The 21,840-nt window shown below is 40.2% G+C and overlaps 2 protein-coding genes across 2 annotated transcripts; both read right to left on the bottom strand.

Moving 5' to 3' along the window:
* Positions 1-8,853: 8,853 nt before the first annotated feature.
* pou4f1 (POU class 4 homeobox 1) lies at positions 8,854-11,742 on the bottom strand. The gene is made up of 2 exons (XM_038701714.1): positions 11,435-11,742; positions 8,854-11,018 (listed from the first exon to the last, which is right to left on the bottom strand). The coding sequence occupies exons 1-2, from the start codon at positions 11,555-11,557 to the stop codon at positions 10,029-10,031; spliced, it is 1,113 nt and encodes a 370-aa protein (XP_038557642.1). The 5' UTR covers positions 11,558-11,742; the 3' UTR covers positions 8,854-10,028.
* Positions 11,743-12,927: 1,185 nt separating this feature from the next.
* On the bottom strand, positions 12,928-19,126 carry obi1 (ORC ubiquitin ligase 1). Its single transcript, XM_038701886.1, has 6 exons — positions 18,968-19,126; positions 18,628-18,763; positions 16,902-16,993; positions 16,262-16,483; positions 15,828-15,916; positions 12,928-14,711 (listed from the first exon to the last, which is right to left on the bottom strand). The coding sequence occupies exons 1-6, from the start codon at positions 19,037-19,039 to the stop codon at positions 13,358-13,360; spliced, it is 1,965 nt and encodes a 654-aa protein (XP_038557814.1). The 5' UTR covers positions 19,040-19,126; the 3' UTR covers positions 12,928-13,357.
* Between the last annotated feature and the right edge of the window lie 2,714 nt (positions 19,127-21,840).

Here is a 21,840-nt window from a genome sequence, read left to right as displayed (position 1 = left end):
AGTCGACTCCAGCTCCACCTGTCAAAGCTAGCAGTCTTCTGTGGAGCCGATGAGCTCCCCCGAGTAATAAAACGGAGAGCTGATTTCACACCGTGTGACCTGCGAGGTGTGAAGTCAGGACGCTGAGGACATAACAATCAATGTCAGAACATGCGGTATTGATGAAAGGTGTCAGAAATGGCTGGAACTTACATGAGATCCTGCAGGCTCTCGGTGGGGGTCTCTTGGGCATGATCATGATTAATACAGAATGTTTTGTGTGGTATAACAGTGATGTAAGGCGGCAGCAGCAGCAACAGTCTATTGGCTATAGACTGTCCTGGCGTCTGAGAAGTCAAAGGATCTTGGTGAAGTGCCCTTGAGGAAAACATTAAACATTTACCTGCATGCTTTTATTCTGTTAAACTCTGCTAAAGACTATCTCACTTCATACTACATCACAGCTTTAGAGGAGGGCAGGAGGGTTTTTGCAGAGACATGAACACCACCCAATGGCGCAGCACTTGTCATCTTTATTGTGTGTTGGCTGGTTGATTGGTGACACTCAGGTTGAGGTGCTGATCTAACAAGTGTGTCAACTGAGTCGGATATTCCAGTAAGGGGATCTAGAGGATGATATTCCAGTCTAAGTAACAAGAGGCTAATAAGATCACAGGGAAACGATCAATGGCCAGTAAGCTGAGCTCTCTCTTTGTCTCCCTCTCTCAGAAACTTGTTTCCTCTTGCTGTTGAATGCTGTCTGATTTTTATGGTTCTTATGAACATCCTCCACAATTGATTAACCATGCCATAGATGATTTAGGGAGAAAATGCAGGTACTTCAGTTTTGTTTTTAAATTCTGGTAGAAACACATACAATTAAAAGAACTGGTGCTGAGATATTCATGCTTTTGCACTTTCTGAGGACCAAATGCTGAGAAAGCCTCCAGCATGAAGGCATTTTATTTGCCTCTCCACTTTGAGTTCATTCAGAATTATTTTTTAAGTTTAGGGCTTTGGAAGCATGGGTGCAGGTCAGGTCTAGTAAGCATTTGAATTAAGCTCAGGCCTAGGGTTAGAGCTGAAACGATTCCATTAATTAGTCGATCAACAGAAATTAATCAGAAACTATTTGGATAATTTATTAATTGCTTTGGTAATTTTTCAAGCATATTTTCTTGTTTCCACTCCTCTAATGTGAGTATTTTCTCTGTTTTATATAATTGAAAAGTAAATATGTTTGGGTTTTGGACTGTTTGGACATTTGAAGATGTCACCTTGGACTCTGGGACCTGTGTCATTTGTAACATGCCATTTTATATGCCCAATAACTAATCAATTAATCTAGAAATTGGCAGACTTATCGATAAAAATTATTGTGAGTTGCAGACCTACAGAGATTAGTAGGGCTGCAGTTATTGAAATTTTAAGGACTGTAGGTTAAGCTCTTCATTAACCTTGTGGTAACTGTTAGAGTTTGGGTTTACGTTAGGAAAAGGGTGAGGGTTAGGGTTTATGTTTCGTGGATGCCCTTCAACTTTAACATAACTTAATTTTTGTGCAAATTTGTTTCATGAAAATTATTTGTTTGTACAGTTTCACTAGAACCTGATAATTTGCACATTATGTAAGTTTTAATGTAACGTGTATGTGCATCTGAGTATGTGCATGTGTGTGTTGAAAAGCAGAAGCGAGTTAGAAAAATGTTTTTCCCCCTGTCATGGGACCAAAAAATCTAATTGCCATCAATCATCCAATTAGACTTCTGTTGTCTTGCTAAATGAGCCATGGGACTTTGAAGTTTCACAGCCCAGTGGAGTTTGAATCTTTAGAGGTTGGGGGGACTGGGGGAGGTGAGATACTGAGAGTGAATAGCTACTCTCTGAAAAAGACAAATAGGCTACTACTGCTATTGTACTACTAGGCTATTTGAATTGTCACTGACATTCAGGGGGATAACGATTCAGCCAAAAAGGTAAGTGTTGTGTGTGTGTGTGTGTGTGTGTGTGTGTGTGTGTGTGTAGGACTGCATCAACATTTGTTCCCTTGCATGCTTCTCAGCCCCAGTTCAGCAAATGAGTTGAACCAATCTTCCTTGGACACTCTTTCCTGTCTACTCCAACAACTCATGAAATATTTAACGTGCCTTGCAGTACCCCCCACCCCCCATCTCTCTCTCTCTCTCTCTCTCTCTCTCTCTCTCTCTCTCTCTCTCTCTCTCTCTCTCTCTCTCCCCCCTTTCTCTTTCACAGTTTTCTTTCTGCCGTTGGTCACGGCTGATGGTCACGGGATGAAAACGTTAATAGCCGCCTAAGCCCCGCTAGATTTTTAAAGTGCAAGTAGGCTATGCACACACCTGGTGAACTTCCTCTCCACACCGCTATATTATTTCGTGGGTGATTTCATTCCCATTTTATTGTATTCACGCTGGGTGAGTACAAAGGTAGCTGGATACAAATTTGACACCCGGACGATCGGCAGCTACCGGCTGTTTAATCAACAGTGATGAATATTTGATGGAGTGGCGGCGGGCAAACGGTGGCCGACACTCTCCTCATTATCGAAGTCCATGTGTACAGAGGAAGATATTCAATATCTACCGATGGGGAACTGGCCCCTCTCAGCCACATGAAATACCCCCACAGCTCCTGAACGAAAAACTAGATGTTATATGGTTCTAGAAAAGGTATCATTTATGGAGAAGTGTGTGTGTGGGGGGGGGGGGGGGGGCAAAATAAGCAATATCAGAGATAATAGGCCTACTGTAATTCATAAAATAGAGTATACGTTTAGTAGGTATTCAAAAAAAATAAATAATATGGAAACAGTGCAGTTGATAACAGTGTAAGTAAGTAAGTAACCTGGGTGTGGTTAAGTGGTGGAACAACATATGCAGACATGTGGACTTTTCTAACATTAATATGATTTTACACGTTTTTAAAAGGTGTTATACTTTTCTCTTAATATGCACTGAAGTAAAGGAATGATTCCTAACATAGCAGAGATTTTACCAAGTTTAGTTAACTCTTAAAAAACATTAGGTTCCTCAAAAGACGTTAACACTTGTGTTAAAACTAACCTGCCGCACAACTAATTTATGCTGTAAAGAATTTTTGCAAAGTTTCAAATTGACATCAAATTTTAAATTAATCAGCCTAATCAGTGGGCGAGCGCTTGAAATGGTTCACAAGAATCAATCAACCAGTTAAAGGGTTTGTTGAGTCATTTGGCCTACACCTTTAAACAGAACCTCGCTACTCAAAGGGAATCTTTGAAAAAGCTACCTTCTCTGCAGATGAATGTAAAATCACCTCATGTTTTCCATAAGAAGACCTCAATGTAAAACTTAAGTCAAGGCTACCATCGGGGGGAAGAAATGCACCGGGAGGACCGTGCAGCGAGTGTGATGTTCAGCACCAAGGTCAGCGACGTGGAAAACAGGGTCAAAGTAACGGTCCTAAAGCATGAAGAGCAGGCTACCCTCTAGTGTAATCTGACTGTATTTCATATGAAGGCTACAATACGTTTTCATTTCTGAATAGTTGGCAAATTATGATATTCCAGCACAGTGGAACATAAGCGGAACTACGTGTGCTTCATATAAAATGAGTGGAGTTCAGTCTGCCATAACTTAACTGTGAGGTTCATTGAAGTTGCAAACGATTTTTAAAGGTTATGAATGTGTGACGTCAAAAGCACACAGTGAAAGATATCTGCTCTAGTTGTGTGTCTCATTTGATCCCGGAAGAAGAAAAAAAAACTAAAGAACAACGCGTTTCTGCTATAAAGGAAGGAAACACTTGCGGTAATAGGCCCACGCTTATTCTTACCACTTTGTGGCTTCACACAATGGGGCTTGAGTATCTAACATTTGTTTGTAAGAAACAAAGCCTACATACATAGGTAATAATTTGGTAGGCTATAATATTCGATTTTTCTAGGTTACATGAAATTGCAGGAATAGCTATATGCCTATTTGTTGACGAACCCATAATTGCATTTTACTCACATTTTGCTTCAGTTTACACCGGCATTGACGTGGAATCCCCTTATATGGTGCTGCCTTGCCTATTGTTTCCGGTCGCGTGCGCTTCTCTCTTCCGCGCGCCATGTGTCTGCAGCACGTGTGGGTAATGACGACAGGGAAATGGGTTCAATACAGAGGTTAAAAGAGCACCGCGCCCGGGGCAATGGAGGCTCTTAAGAGGCAGGACTTGGGAAATGAATTTGGCTACATTTAGGCAGTAAAGCAGATTTAGCATAAAGTGGCATTAAGATGGCCATACATATTTTTTGTAGGTGAAACATCCCGCAAAGAACCAGTGTAGACGTTGAGGGCTGTTTTGATGTTTTAATGCTGCACGTCATCAGTATGGTTGTTGTGTCTGGGCCACACAAGGGAGTTAAAACATAGTCAGCTTTGTTTTGAGGCTTTCTCTATAGACTCTACATCAACTGCAAGGGCAGGTTGACAGTCAATTAAGTAGCCTACTCCGTTAGATAATTTGATGATTGAGGGATTAAAACTGTTACATGTAGTAGCCTAAAGGATGTGCATATCTTAAGCTGTACAGAGTGATGCTTGTTTCATTTTTATGAAGGCCTACTGTAAAGTGGACAAATGCAGGTGTTGCCAGTTACTTTCAGCAGATGCCAAAAGGTTGAGGCATGACACCAAACATAATCACAGGCTATCCTGTGAGCGATTTCAGGGCTATGCAATCATATTAAGAGGCACGTATGCAGATTTTTGTTACAATCAAACTGAACAGCAAGTCATTTGTTAGACGTTCTCACTGGTTGTAACTGTGTTTAATCAGTTGAATTAACCCTTTCAGTGAAAACTCCATATTAATCTATAGTGGGAAGAAATAAATGTTTAAGCAATCCATATGATTAAAAATAAAGCTGCAGGGTGGCTGTAAGGCTGTTTTAAAGCCTCAAACGTTTGTTCATAAAGTTAGAGTGTAATTTAGAGTGGACTCTATGGGAAACAGAACAGTGAAAAAGATTGCAGGCCCTGACAAAAAGATTTTAGAGAAAACTGCAACGGATGGTGAACTTGGAGAGTTGAAGTTGTATAAATGAACAGCTTTATTGATTTCACAACTTTAAGTGGCCCATTACAGTTACTACTTGATTGACTGTGCAGGGCTGGACAATATTAATGAAATTATTTAAAGTACCAAAAAATGTTGGTTTGGCATTCTACAGACTTCAGCTGTCCAACATATTTGGTTGACAATGCACTTTAATTAATGCTTGATTAAAGGCTCTCATTTTATTTGTTTCAAGTGAAACAATGGCACAGAGGTTAATCTTCACAATCTCCAATGGATTATGTTTTTAAAAATCTAAACTAATTATTTTAGTCACATCTTTGATGCAAGGCATCTGAATTGTTTCATCCTCCATTTCTCCTCTAGACTATAGAAAACTTTTTTGTGTCTTTCAGCTCTAGTTTTTTGTTAACGAAACCAACAACAAAAAGATGTGTGCTGACAGACTTTGATCTGTTTGTTATGTGTGTGTGCTCCATACAAATGGGAATCTATTCTGTGCTTTTTGGTATGCAGGCTACCTGCATATCCATGAAGCACATCCCCGTTTTTTTATCTGTCAGTAGCTACATGACAAGAGGTCAGCCCCTCAAGATCAAATATTTTTCTTATTAAATGACGGATTTATTAGACAAATAAGTTGTTCGTCTGACTCTGAACCCTCTGTGATTGAAATATACCCCTGTGTCAACAGCATCGCCTCTCAAACCGGGTCCCGAGCGATGGAGGACTGCCACTGCGGATTACTGAGCAAATATAAGCGGGAAATGAGAGCAGATCTGGGGGATCTACCCATCCACATCCCCGTTTTGACATTTCCGTCCAAAGGCCAACCTTCCTGCGCATTGTTAGATCAAGGAAGCCCTCGATGGGAGCTTTTGTTTTAAGATACAGCAGAAGTAGAGCAATGTCTGAAACAAGGAAAAGAACAAGACATAAGCCAATTCAACAAAACGGAACCAACGCAGTAGCCTATGTGTGCGCTCTCCATTTATTTTTACTTTAGCTAGTAGTCTTGTAATTATAATGATCTAATCCATCTTAACCTGGGTGCCTAACAGCTGCGATTAGGGTAGGTCCACTCCCTTCCGCTCAGAGCTATAGTAAAAAGTCATGCGCTCGTAAATCTGAGTGCCTGCGTTACCATAACGTGTGGTGAAATCATTATTTGGCGACGTGGTGTCAGAGAGTCTCTCATCTCGTCTGTCAGGAATCCAATTTCCTTTTATTTACATCCACGGTATAGATTAATTACTCCCCTGACTAGTAGCCTGAAGGAATTAAGTTATGAGATCCTTTGGTAGGCTCCATGATTAATCCATCGCGGCCTACAGCCTATATGCAAGGATACGAAAGAGGAAGAAAAGGATGTGATTAATGCAGAGATAGAATCGCAAACACTGTTACACAATAATAATAATTATAATTATAATATTGGGTGTGGTCACCTAAATTATCTGGACATGAATATATAGAGAAGGCCCTTACAGGTCCAAGCAAAAATGTTACCTATATGATCAGGCGATTCTGCGGCCCACTATTGATAGAGCTGTAAGGGTTATGATATCGGTGAAGTTACCGATGAAATACCCCCCTGATTAATAGAGGACTCTGTCGTAGCGGACTGACATATGGTAGGCGAGGCAGCTGGGGAAGGTACCTCAGGCATCCCCTACAGCCATTAACATATTAGAGGCTATTGTGCTGGCAGACAGTCCGACTTCATCCAGAGCCCTTGTGCAGAGAGACAGCACCCCAGAGCTGTTTGATATAGGCTTTCAATAATGCATTACTCTTCAATCCGCCAGCGGAGCTGTTCGTGGTGCTGAAATTATTGCCATGTGGCACGTGTGGTGCCGCGAGTTCAGTGTGTTCAGTGCCAGCGGTGTTGTGTTACTCTCGGTAGGTTGTGTTAGTTAGGGAAACATTGAACTCAGATAGATAGATAGATAGATGGATAGATAGATAGATATTAAGGCTACATACAGGAAATACATAAATACAGGTACACATGCCTGCTACATTAAGAAATGAACACTGATCAGATGCTGTGAAACGCGTCGAAAAGTCAGAATTTAATAAACTAAAGTTGATCAACTAAATCAAGAAACCTGCAATTACACCAATTACGCATAAACTCTCCAAGACAGTTTCTCCATATCCGTTTGTGCTGCGATAAAAATAAAATAGGATAAACGATAAAATATCTGGAGGAAATATTTTGTGTTTTCACGGTAGCGAGATTAAGTTTTTTGGAGGTAAATTTAAAAATATGTCCTGTTTTTTCGCTCTTTCCTTCTAGTAATCTTTACATTACAATTACAAACGTTTGGCATTATTTCTTATGAACTTTAAAGAATAAAGCGAGGCAGTTCAGTGTGGACTGGCAACATCACTAAGTATTGTAATGATCTACAACTTACCATGGAAAAAAATACTTTTGACAAACTGACATCTAAAGATGCTATCTGTGCCGATATATATATATATATATATATATATATATATATATATATATATATATATATATATATATATATATATATATATATATATAAAACAGCCTAACAATTAAGAAAGTGACTAAATCAAACTAACAATATTTTACTCACGTTAAGGAATCGCTCACACTTCTGTCCATGTAGCCAAAAGCTAAAGAAAAGCAATAAGGTGCAGCTTTATCTGCTGTTTAACAGCGGATTTCTCCATCCGCCTGCCTCCCCTGAAACCCGATAGCTGTCTGAAAATATTGCATTTTATATCAGCAACCCGCGATTAATATTGCATTACCTGCATTTAAAATTGTTTTATATATATGTATATATATTCGTTGCATTCGTTGCATTCACATATATATTTATATATATGTGAATTCAACGAAAAGGGAAGCCAACCAAAAAAATTCAAAGTATAAAGTGAATAGAAATATATGAAGGAGGGTGGAGGGTCAAACAGTGGTCATTTTAAATAAATCAACTTTTCTTCTTCTTTTCTTTAATCTCTCTCTCTCTCTCTCTCTCTCTCTCTCTCTCTCTCTCTCTGGTGTCAGCTGCTGAGTTATTCTGACTGCTGTGAAACTTCATTAAATTTTGATTGTTAGGTCTGTTTCAACACCGCAAAAGGCGGCAACTTTATCCAGACATCCAAAGTTTCATTTCATTTTCATTTAAAAGCCTATTCTGTTGTAATTAAGCCCATTATGTGCGCAAACGTTCAAATATATGGGCAGCTAAAAACACAACATACCAATTAGGCCTGCCTGTTTTAATCACTGTTCTAATTATAATAATTAGAACTGTTGTACCATTTAAAAATGTTATATTCCTTAAATTTGCTCAAACACTGATTGTTAGTCTATCAGGTAGGTGGCTATTATTATTATTATTTTACATGTTAGAAATTTAGTTTCACATTGGCACACAAATGTATTAGGGAAAATAACTAGGCAAAACAAGAAATGTTCATTTTTAAAAGTGTGTTTTCGTCTAACTATCCTTTAAAATCCTTTGCATGATGGCTTCTTAACCTTAAATGAGACAAACTGTGAAGTCATCCAAGCATTATTTCGATTGATGAACGTTTTATCTCGATGGTACAAATGAAGGAGAAAACGGTAAAATTAAGCAATTTTAAATCATACCAAAACTGACATCTAAAATTAAATAACGTCGGAATTCAAGTTGTGGCCATAAAAACACTTTTAACCAATCAACCAAATTGTACATTAAAACCTCAATAATTATGTTTAGTGAGGGCCCAATCACAACCAGAAAAACATAGTTTTCTTTCTTCAATTTATTAGAAGATTGCTGGAACACACCTCCCTGTTGGATTTGGCTTACAGGATGAATAGTACCAAGGAAAGTAAGAGGACAACAGAGGAGAGTGGAGAAGTTGTGAGAGAGGGAAGGAGACAGTGGGACATTTTCCATGAACGCCGCAGATTTGTAAACATACTTGTGCACAAAGTAAAATATTACTTACACAACGTTTCCGTAACAATTAACACGACAAACAACGTGGTGATCTTAATGTGAAAACAGGCATTTAACAGTGACTTACACCATCCACAACATCAGGTCTACCAGTAGACAGCTCTACTGTACGCAGTGAGTTTTTTTTCCAATGCATAGTGTGTTTGCACTGCAAACTGAAACACTTGAAAGAAAACTTAGTTTTTTCTTTTTTCCATTTTGATCTCTCCTTGATGAAGCTGACAAGGCTTTCGTGCTCTCTGGATGTGTTTGAAACTTTTCCAAGTGATGCCAATGGTGTTGATAGACCCATAATTTATTTCCAAAATACAGGAGCTCAACTCTGATAGGTGACAAAGTGATGTCTGTATATACAAAATCATTTCGAAATAACCGATCTATAAACCTAAGGGGTCTTTTGTGCAAATTCAAAATAAATATATCTATAGATGTAACAGCCTATAGAGGCTAAATTACTGCCCGTGAATACGGATTTCATGCAGGCCTACATTTTGTTCGTTAGCCATAAATGTTTGCAACTAAATTTGAGTTTATAGCAGCCTCCAAACTGAACTGGTGAATAAATGAACAGATTCATGAATTATTCTACCAACAACGACAAAAATCAAACCAAAACACAGTTCAACAATCAATGAGGTAATTCGTAAATGGCTATATTACTTCAAATAATAGGCCTATTTGGAGAAAATAACTCGCTATAGTATCAAGCAAATTACCTCTTTCCACGTGATTTAAAAGGCAATGTCGACGTCGCTAAACTTTTCCCTCGAAACAACTGAGCGAAATTTGTGTAATCTGTTATTTGCATACTTCACATTCACCGATAACGTGAAAATAAACAAGATATATGAAGCCTCATAATAAAATGGGTATCTAAAGCCCATTGTGTACCAACGTGTAAAATCGCTGGAGACAAAAGACTGAAAATGGTGTCTTAGTGTCCCTTGGTCCCCAAATTCAGTCACACAACTTTTTCTTTTCTTTTCCTCACCCATCAGTGAGTAGCTGAAAATTTCAATCTCTTCTGCTTCTGTCTTTGGTTACAAAACCACACTCGCACCACATTTTTTTTCAGGTCCAACTTTTCAGCAATAGCTGCTATTTTCTCGGACGACGGTCGAGGCTGTACGGCGAAGTAAGCCTCCAAAGACCTCTTTTCTGGGGCCGCTATCGAGGTCCTCTTGCGTTTCTTCTCCCCTCCGTTGTAAATGTCAGGTTTGCTCATTTTCTCCCTTTGGGCCCCCTCGGCCTCCTCCAGCCAGGCCTGAAGGATAGGTTTGAGCGCAATCATGTTGTTGTGGGAGAGAGTTAACGACTCGAATCGACAAATTGTACTTTGGCTCAGTGATCCCACGCCGGGGATTTTGAGATTAGCCAGAGCGCCGCCCACGTCCGCCTGGGTCACCCCAAGCTTGATCCTCCGCTGCTTGAAGCGCTCCGCAAAAGCCTCCAGCTCCCTTGGGTCTGTGTCCGAGTCATTGATGGAGGGGAGTCCGGTGTTAGTGAGACCTGGGCCGCCTTGACCCCCTCCGTGATGGCCCGGTAAGAGCCCGTGGTGGGTGAGAGGCGAGTTCATGCTCATAGCCTGGTGGGAGAGGTGACCCAAGCCGTGCATGTGAGAGTGCGGGTGGGAGGAGGTGGAGATGAGCCCTCCGCCGCCACCTCCGCCGCCCCCGCCACCTCCACCGCCGGTCCCGTCGTGCGCACTGGACATCAGGGCAAGGGACGGCGAGCTGAGGTGGTCCATGATGTCCGGGGGCTCCAGGTTCTGGTGATGGTGGTGGTGGTGATGATGGTGGTGGTGGGCCAGTGGGACAGTGGATGTCGACGAGCATGGCACTGGCACTGTGCTCATCGTGTGGTAGGTGGCGTCGGGCTTGAACGGGTGCGTCTTGCCCTGGGACACGGCGATGTCCACGGCCGCCAAAGCCTCAGCCCGGGCCAGCAGGGTCTCATCCAGGCTCGCAAATATGTTGTTCTGCAGCTGCAAGTGCGGAAATGAAAAGGGAGAGGAAGGCAGAATGAAGGGGTGGTAGATGGGCAAGAAAAGGGATGAGACACGGGGAAGAAAGGAAGACAGCAGAAAAAGAAAAAGACAAATAAATATAGTCAGTCGGGACTTCAGGCGACACATAACACAGCCGGAGTATTCCTTCAGAAGCGGCACGTCATAAAAATTAATACAAAAACAGTAAAGAAGGCTTTGCAAAGTGAGCATGCTTTCAAAAAGAAGTCTCTTCGAGTGATTGCAGTGGAATACATGAAAAAAACATTAAGAGCGCGTCTTGGCTGAATGTGCCTCGGAGCAGCCCTTGTTATTACGCACAGACATAGTTCAGCGCTACAAGCAGCCTAGGCACGAAAAAACGACAAAGTCGAAGTTTTGGGGGGATCATTTACCTGTGGAGTTTGTAGGCAGGCTCTCCTTATAGCTTCCGAGCTGGAATGCAGGGTGGTGTACTTGTGCTCGGGTAAAGAGGGATGCATGGCGAAGTGCGGCTGTTTGCTGTTCATGGACATCATCTTGGCGAGGTTCTCCAATTAAAGTGCACGGGAAAAAGGGGGGGAAACGGCTACAAGAGCTGGAAAATAGTCATAGATACACAGTGGTCCTTTGCCTATCCAGTAATGATGCCGTGTAGTTCGCTGTGTAGTGCGCCGAGTGCAGCCTTGAGCCCGGAGATCACAGAGATGCCTGCAGTCTCTCAGACGCACTTATCTGTCTACGGTTTCCCACTGCTGGGGATGAGAGAGGCTCTTACACCTGAGCGCCTCAGATCTCGTCAAGCCCGTGCTCGGCTGCTCTCGCGAGACACAAACTGCCAGAACAGTGAACAGCCTGACAGATAAAAACTGCTCACAGGGCAGGCGGTAACATCTGGAGACTAGACGCGTTTTTAAGGGCTCACTCCACTCCATCCAGCTACGGAACTTCGCCGGTCCCAATGCCTTTAGGCCTTATTCTTTACTTAGAGGCAATAAAACCATTGACATAACGCTGTCTATTTTAGCAGCCATACACTTTAGACTGATCTTCCATCTGTTTGTTGTTTTTATATAGAATTATAGGGAAGTGTAAAAAAAAATATGGCTTAGCATTTAATATCATAAATGATGTGATGTGTTTTTAATTAAAAAAATTAACAGCCCACAAAAATGCATGACAGGAAAGCAATATTATACAGGCGGCTCAGTATGAAAAGTTGACATTTATATATTTATTGACTTTATCAGTTCACACCCATGCCACATGCTTAAATGTTTGGTTACACGGTTTGCCAGTAGGCTCTTGACCCACTGTCCCGCTTCTCATCTTAACCCTCGGAAGTAAAGAGACCGCCGCCTTGTCATTGAAGCCCATCATCGCCAGATGAGCACTAAACAAATTGATTTAATACACCACCATAACCTTGTAGTCTTTACCTAAATTAATTAATCCCAATGAATTAACACTTCATTTATTCAAACCACAACGGTTACCCAATTAAAATTGCATGCAGCAATTAGAGGTATGTGAAATATACATGATATCGTTAAATTTGCATAATAAATAAGGCACTTCCTGCTACAATGGAATTACTGTGCTTGTGTGGTCTCCAATGTGTGTCGTTATAGGCTACAACATGCTTTTAACGGCATAACTAAGCTATGCCTTTTCGACTTTCAATGGCAGCAAATTAATAATTGTTACTGATATAATGCTAATCAGGAAAAGTAGAACAAAATATTAATACCGTTCTACCTGAAATCACAATATGGAAAATTCAACACAAAATACTAGGCTTTGACAGCAGGTAAATCCTCAAGACTGGTAGAGGTGACTTAAATCATATGGTCAAATCACTGGAAAAGGATCATAGAAAATACAGAAAAACACAAGATTCATACATTGTTTTTTCATTGCTTTACTATTTTATTTCCTAACACTCTTACATTGCAATGTTTTTTTCAAACTATGATTGGTTTTCATGCATGTTTGTCTTCAGTACTGAATGTCATAAAAATCATGTTTACTGAAATGACAAAAACATACAAGTAGGCTGAACGAATGTTTGACAAATTTGTGATGTACTACAGTGTAATAAAAATGTTAGTCCCATTAGTAGTAGATAAGTAGACTACACAAAACAACAACTATCTGATAAACCTGTCATATTTCATTTTTACAATATCACAGACAAAATGACAATTTCAGACAATAAGTTAGACCCGAGCATGTCATTCACAAATTTATTCTGAAGCAACATTGAGTTAATGTTTCCTGACCAAAAACATACCAGTGCGTCGTACAGTGAAAACACACAGGTTCAGTTTTTAAAACCTTCACATGAGCTTTGAAAGTTTTGTGGGACTGCTTGTGTTAAACGGACTGTGGGACTTCCTCTTTGTTGGCTGGTTGACGTTCAGTGCGTGTCTGTCTCTTGTGTTCACAGATTTACCAGTGCAGCAGGAAGAAGAGGAGGCAGAAGGGTTTACATGACCATGATCATGGCTTGCTGGACTGAGAGAGCCAGAGGGCCCGGCTTTATTCTCTTCCAATGAATCAAACAACAAATCAAAAGACAGTTCATCGGTCTGAGAGGGCCCTGCATGCTCTGCACTGGCAGGGTCATGGGCACTGCTCCCCCTGTCTGACACCAGCGCAGCAGAACATTCCTGTGCAGAGCCTTTTGGAGCCTCTTTGTCATTCAAGATGCCACATGGTGGGTGGCTCTTCTGGTCACACTGTATCACAGGTTTGCAACCACGGCTTGACAAGACATCGGGGCAGGTTTGTGGTTCTGAGATGAGAGTGTTGTCCAAGTCTGTGTGAGGAGAGGAAGCCAGGGAGAGCTGTGACCCCCGGCTACTGGAACTCTCTCCGTCCAGCATCATGGAGTCCAACTCTGAGATTTTGTCCAGGTATGCTGCATCCATGGAGGCCTCGCTGGACATCTGGAAACCATCTGGCTCATCGTCTACAAGATCAGTGGATATGGCTCCTTTAACAGAGCTTTCGTTACAAGGGCCTGGACAAGACTGGTCATTAGATTTAGATCTCTGCCAACCATCCCAGACAGACTTTGAGGGTTCCATGTTAGTATCTGGAAGCAGACCTTTGGAGAATTTGTCAAGGCTGTTGAATTGGTTCTCCATGGTGCCGCTACTCTTGCCAGGAACAGGGAATTCTTCAAAATCAAGCTTCCTCAGATAAGACACAGGTTTAAATGCAACTTTCTTTTCACGTATGCCAGGGCTTCTCAGAGTTAGGGACCGGAAGGCAGAGGACGGAGTGGTGGGCAAAAGGTCAGAGCAAGTGCTTTCCAAGTCCTCGGTTTTATTGTCTTCTGTCAGACTCTTATTAAACTCTTTCTTATCTGCAGATGGCATGATCAAACTGTGATTTCGAGAAAATGTTCGACATTCTGCCTCCGGATTGCTGCAGATCGACTCCCTCTCATTGTCACTCAAGCTTCTCATCATCATGTTGATTTTCTGCTGCTGTGTGAAAGCTTCTGACCCAGCCTTGCCACATGCTTCCTGCACCTCAAGCTGTCTCTTTTCAGACGTACTGACCCGAGACTCCAGGTCTTCAATGTACTGGTCACTGCGATCCAGAGCCCTCTTCAAGTGGTCCACGTCACGCTCATACTGCTGGATTTTAGCTTCCAGTGCTGCCACTGTGTAACGCCCAAACCTGGGGACAGATCATTTTGTGTCTTTAAACTGGTCAAGGATCATCATGACAGAGAGGCCAAGTAACATTTAGCTGAGTGTCATGCGTGTGACAAACCAAATGTATCTAATGCAAAACAGCTCATTTGAAAATAAAAATAATATAAAATAAATGAAACTGGTCTTAACTTTGTCTTTTAAAAAATACATTTCTAATGTGATCTGTGTGTTGTTGACTTGACGGATCACAATCAAATCATTCAGTAATAATTAACCTAAGCAGCAAGTCACTGCCTCTAATTTCAGACATTTTCATTAGAAAAACACTGAATTGAATTAGTTCATTATTCCCAATCCCTAAAATGTGCATCTACAGCCATTTGTAACAAATAATGTTGTCTGTACAGTTACCCATGACACTGACTTATGCTATGTTCACACTGGAGGCCTCAATGCTTAATTTCCGATTTATTGCCGAGATCCAATTTTTTTGATTGACATTATTATTATTTTTTTATGTGCCCAATGTAAGACTCCAGTGTGAACTGGCAATGGCCTGAAAGTGACCCGCATGCGCAAAAGAATAATATGACGTCATACGCAGCACACTTTCGTATGGAAGAAAAGATAAAGGCAACAGAGGTTTGCTCATACTTGTTAACCCTCCTGATTTTTCATTGCCCTTTCCTGTTTTTGTCCCCCGTGGTCACAATTCTCTACATTAATGAAAAATGTTCTTTTCATTGAATTCATTACAGTTTCTGGCAACTGCACAGCGCATATAAGCCCTATAACTCTCTCTCTGTTTCCGCCCGTACAAGTGGCACAAAATTGTGACGCACAAAGTCTGATATGACCATCCACACTGAGGTCGCATTTTAAAAACCTGTGTCTGACTTGGACCACACATTAAAGTGGAATCCATGTGACTGTGGCTGATCACACTGTTCAAATCAGATCTGAGTCACAGATCAAAAAAAGAAAGAAAAAAGACAAAAAGAAAAAATGATTTGGGTCACTGTGGCCTGCAGTCTAAAAGCAGCATTAGAAACATGCACCAAATGCTAAGTGCATGTAGACAAAGTAAAAGAAAGAATCAAAATAACTTATGCATCATTAAGACAAGAAAGATCCTTACTTCTGAGGAGATCTGCTCACCACCTCTGCCTTCAATCTCATATTCTCTTGCACAAGGTCAACATTTTGAGATCGTAATACCTTATTTGCCTGAGGATACAAATTTGCAGTACGTTACACGTTATTCCACAGAGGTAGCAAATTAACAGTATTCATGCCACACAGACCGAAGCATTAAGTACGCATATAATGAATCAGTGGTTCTACTGAAAGATGGTAAATAAACAACAGTGTCAGAATGTTTACCCTTTTGCTTAGAATGACAAGTATGTAATAATCACATTTATTCTATTCTCAATATTTGCAATTATTTTACCTGAATAAAATTACAGAATATAGACATCATCATTGAAATGTTTTTTTTTTTCCTTGAGCAAGACACTAGCTCCACACACATTGCTTTGTACCTTACAATACCTGCACCTTTGGGCATACCTCCTTAAGCTTGTCCATGTCCTGCTTTACTTTATTGCAAACATCCGTGGCAGCTCGCAGCTTGTTTGTCCATTCTTCCAGGACATAGGGGTCGACTTTTTTGTCGCCTGTTTGCACCGTATTAATGCTGCAGGGATCCAAAGCAGTCTTCAGTTGTGACTCCAGACTTAGATTTTTCATTTTCAGCTCCTCGTTTTCTCTGATGAGCCCTTCAATTTCCTCCTGTTAGAGAGAAATAATGTGAAAACAGGGTTTAACTATAACCACATTAACATGTCATCTTGATACTTACAAGCTTACCACAATGTAGAAAAGTTAGCACGGCTAGAATAAAAACTTTTTTTCCTGGATACTGTTGTAATCTCAAACAATAATTGCTTTCACAGAATATATACAGCCATATTATGTTGAGCAATTTACACTTTGTCTGCTGCAAACAAATAATGAGTAACAATAAACTGCTCTACCACATATTCTGAGTGTACCATTCAAGAAAATCTGGCAATTGAAACTTGATACCAGATAGCTTCTGCTTACATTTTTGTGGCGATAAACCTCTTGATGAACCTGTTTAAGAGCATCAACCTGCTTGTTATTGCTGTGAAAACATATGAAAATACATGGCATGACGCACCCGTACCTCATACTCCCGTAAAAGCAGTTCTCCTCTGGTTTTTCTGAGACATTTCCTCACAGAAGGGCTATCACTGTGATCACTCTCATTTGTGCCTCCTATAGGAAAAATACAAGTACAGTAACAGATAAAAAGAAAAAAACATTAAAGTAATGTCCCAATTCACTCAGCTTTGATGGAGGCTCTATAACGCATGAGTTACATTACCACAGAGCTGCTACCCAAAAACAAGTAAAGCGTTTAACTATGAAAAGCGGAAGTGCTGCCTTTTAAATTGAGTTAACGGTTATCTCAGCCTCCTAAGCCCAACTGCAGAGAAATGTGGTAGATTCTGTCTTGAAAACAAAGTTCTTAAGCCCTATCCTTGTAGCATTCACTTCACTTCATTTCATATTTTAGGTTGGCTTTTGGCTGTCTAACCCAGTGTTGGACAAGAGGATTAACATCTTAAAAACCTCATCCCTGTTTAGCACAGAATTTGGTCCTGGACATGTTTGTCCAACCTTGTCCAAAACTAAAAGCAGATAAAAACAGGTCTTGTTTTCATGTAGCATCTTGTTTGCAAACAATACACCCATGAGTCACCTTGTTTTTTTTCAGATGGGAAAATGTGCAAAGAGAACAGGACTTTTGAGGTGCTGTTTGCAGTCACTGAGCCCGGCTGATCAGAATTTGAGTTGTATTCACACACTGGGATCAAAAGGTATTTTATACTAGCACTTAGAGTGTTAAGTGTTATATTAATCCCATTAGATAAACAGATGCATTACAGCAGTGTTTCCCGACCCTCTCCTGGAGTACCCCTTGTCCTGCATGTTTTAGATCTCTCCCTGCTCCCACACAGCTGATTTCAGCAGCTTCAGCAGTTCATAACGAGTTGATCATTTGAATCAGCTGTGTGGGAACAGGGAGAGATCTAAAACATGCAGGACAAGGGGTACTCCGGGAGAGGGTCGGGAAACACTGCATTACAGCATGTGAAAGTTCAGGCGGCCCAGAAGCTGGAACAACAGTAATAAATGCTCTGCTAGTGGATGACGCACACTAGCTGGCTGGCTGAACTACATGTCAGTATAGACTGCAGTAAGATCCAAAATTATCAGACCAGCGTAAAAAACAAGGGAGAAAGGAAACCATGGATCTGTGTGATCAAGACTCATTTTCATAAAACAACACATGCAGGAACAAAAAAATAACAGCATGTAAATAAATTCCCAACATCACTTGCTAACCTCCTCCTGTCTGTCATTTTGAATGACTTATTTCTTCATGTCCCAACAGTGATGGGACATAAAAGTTGAAATTATCTTCTTTTCCAAAAAATTCACAAATGAAAACTTGGTTGAACCTGGCTGTCACACCTCAAAGTCAATGTTTACACGGCCTATTGACTGGTTTGGTGGAACAAGCAAAGTTAGTAATGTTATGTAATTTAATCTGATACAGTCCACTGTTTCCTATGAAGCTGAGGAAATCATTGTCCAACTCGCTGTCAAATGGGTAAATAGCAAACTGTTCATTTCACTCATAATTCAATAACTGAGTATTGATTGGGCTATTGATAAGACAAACATTGCAACTGCCTAAAAGTGACTGCAACCATAACAACATGTGTGGGTTAATATGATGCCATGATGACTCAACAGTGCGAGGCTGCATGCAGGTGAGGCTTCACAGTTTGTCTCTTGTCTGCTTTGTGACTGTTTTCTCTTGTTTGTACGGAGCTACTCACCGATGATTTCTCTGCAGGGGTTGTCTGCTGTGATGGGGACTCTGCAGGTGGGACACTGGCTAGCTTTCTTCAACCACGTATCCATGCAAGACGAACAGAACACGTGGTGGTTGCCACAAATGACCGGCTGCCTGACCTGCACGGAGAGAAACACCAGCAGATTAGTAGTTCATTTTGCCAATAAGGCACACTAATGCCAGGAAAGACTATCCTAACTGTAAATTACGGCTGCGTGAACTTAGTGTTACGTTAACGTGAAACGTAACAACAAGGTTACTAGGCAGCAGTTTATCATATTTGTTTAACGGCTGATGATTTCAAAAAGAGAGTCTTAGTTTACCTTTCCGAGACATATCTGGCACGAAATCGGCAAAGTCAGAGAAAGGGTGGATGTCTGAAAGTTGAGAGCCATGCTTTGAAAGAATCCAGAGCTCAAACACACACAAAACACACATCCCCCTGAGGAGATACAAATTTCCCACCGGGACCCGCTCCGCTGCGCGCTCAGTCTCAGAACTACGGAAAGCCAAAAAGGTCTAGAAGGTCCTGCATTCGCAAACGTTTAAAACAGTGGCAGTGTACTTATTACTCTCAGGGGTTGGAACCGGGTGGAATGTAACACATATTAACATACTATATAACATACATAGTACATTTGCTCAAGTAGCCTTCTTCTACTTTACCTGAGTTCCACTTTATGCTACTTTATACTTCTAATCCACAGAAATTGGGAGGCAAATATTGTACTTTTAATGCCACTAAATAACTGACAGCAGTTAGGCTACTACTTTGCAGATTCACATTAATCTGAAATATATAATCACCTAATAAATTAAGATTTATTATCAGAGATACTAATAAGTAGTTAAAATTAACTTAAAATTTTACCAGCTGCTACATTAATGATGTGTACATAGCCTAGCATCAATAAATATAATCCAACAGGCTAATATTGACATTTGAAATTGGCCATTCCACATAATTATAATGTTTACTTTTAGTTTTGATGCTAATACTTCTATACTTCTGTACCGTAACAGTATTTCTACACTGTGGTTATTGCTTTAATTAGGCTACGTAAAAGATCGGAATACTTATTCCACCACTGGTTAACGTTACTAAAACCTGTCGTTTCAAACTGTTCACCATGAAAAGGGTTGAGTACACAGAAACTCTCTTATGGGTATTAGCAAAAGATACCACCAATTTGTGCCATTGATAGAGGCAAAAAACTGTTGTTGCTGTCTTGGCAAAATATAGGCTAGCCTAAACATTTGACCGACATGGAGCAACATTAGCATTCATTTGGACTGGGATGTGTGGCCACCTATGAATGTAAGTCCAATTTTATTGTCGTTTTAGCTTTGTTTTGATCTCCACCATCTCCAGACAATATTTGTCTCTGTAACGTGTAAAATGTCCAGCTATCTCCACCAGTTAGTTAACTTTGTTTGCTTTGTAGTGCTGATTAGCATACATCAGGTTGATTAAAGCTCTTTTAGCTAACATTTAATGTGTTGTGCATTAGTGTTTTCTTTGAGAAGAAATAACAAAACAATTAACTAGAAATGTGTATGATTAACATGATAGTAAATGTAATTTTAACAGTACGTTCATAGGTCTTAGGCAGGGACTTAAATTAGTACCAACCACCTGCCAAAGACAGGGTAAATATTGTCTGTGGCAGGCAAACATTTTAAGTCAACAATATTCCATATTTCTACTGTCTAACTTACCACTGACTCAGTGTTTGAAATTCTAAAGCATTGTACAGAGTTTTCAGAAGTGGCTGACAAAAACATTGAGTGGCTGATCGAAATGTTCAGTGGCCTGCCACTATGGCAGGTGAGTAAAAAACATAATTTCAGACCCTGTCTTAGGTGAGAATAGATCGAAGTTGGGGAATTGGTTTTACCTTTTCAAGTTATAGTCTGCAGTACAGTTTTTCACCAGTGAATTTTGTTTACCCATTGTCTAAATAGTCCACCATGAAGTTTTACTTTCTATTTTATCCGGTGTTTTTGTATTTTCAGTATTGAGCACTGGCATAGAAGTTTGAAATTTAAATTGACCTTCTGCAACTGATTTAACTTGCATGTTCCAACACTTTCAAATAGCTAATATGAACAGCAAGTTACTGTCCAAAGGCGAGGAGGCTGTTTTATGGACCACTTTGTTTTATGGACAATTTACAGATTTGATATTAGTGAACATTAAAGGTAGACCTTACGCTGAAAGTTGTACATCATACATTTTCTAACACACTGACAACCATGCAAATGGAGAACACAAACTACAACATTTTGCAGAGCAAAAGTCAACTCATGGATTTGATGGACAAGGCAGCTGTATTACCCATAATAATCTAGGTAGCTACAAGTCATCCAGAGGGATGCTGAAATTGGGGTGTGATTTGCATGTCAGAAATTATACTGGCAAATAAATGTGGGGAAAATAAATGAATTAATATTAAACTTGCAGATATAGAGCAGAATGCAGATGCTTTGTATTTGGGTTAAAATTAGCTTGTAAACAAATATAGCTGCTACTCCTCCGTATTATTTACACAGTGAAGTTCTGGCAAAGCTTAAATCAGACAAGGACTTACTCAGTAGGTAAACTAGGTTGCTGTAGGTCAATGTGCTCCCAATAACAACTAACAAAGTACATTCTTAACATGTTTAGCTTTGGTTTTTCATATTTATTGTTTTGGTTGTATTCTTAGAATGATATATCACCATATGTTTTATAGCAATATCAAATAGAAAAACCTAGAAATGACTGCAAAAATGACAATTCCTTACTCAGATGCCACAAACAGCACATTTATTCATGAAAAACCTGCCCGTAATGATGATTGTAATGTAATCTTTTGCAAGTCTTCATCTCAATTAAATGATCTAATTTATAACGATACAGAGTGAACTAATATTAGCATAATATCCACTACAAATATTTCAAATTACATCCACCACAGTTTAGCCCTCCAGAGCCATTACTCATATCTAAACCAACATGTCCTGTGCTTCATTGTATCTCAAACGAGGACATCTTCTCAGGATCTAATATGATTAGAATTGACTGAATGCAGAAGGAGCTTGTACACTGATCCCAGTTTGAAAACATCTCCAGTACTTGTTTGGTTGTTTTCAACAGAATATTAAATGGATCACAGGCCAACACTCATTTTTCAGAAGACCATTGGTTTTAAGA

Source organism: Micropterus salmoides, unplaced genomic scaffold, assembly GCF_014851395.1.
Source record: "Micropterus salmoides isolate LMB-PRFRI ecotype aquatic unplaced genomic scaffold, ASM1485139v1 Ms_hic_scaffold_6, whole genome shotgun sequence".
Taxonomy (NCBI): domain Eukaryota; kingdom Metazoa; phylum Chordata; class Actinopteri; order Centrarchiformes; family Centrarchidae; genus Micropterus; species Micropterus salmoides.
This window is presented reverse-complemented; position numbering and strand designations above follow the sequence as displayed.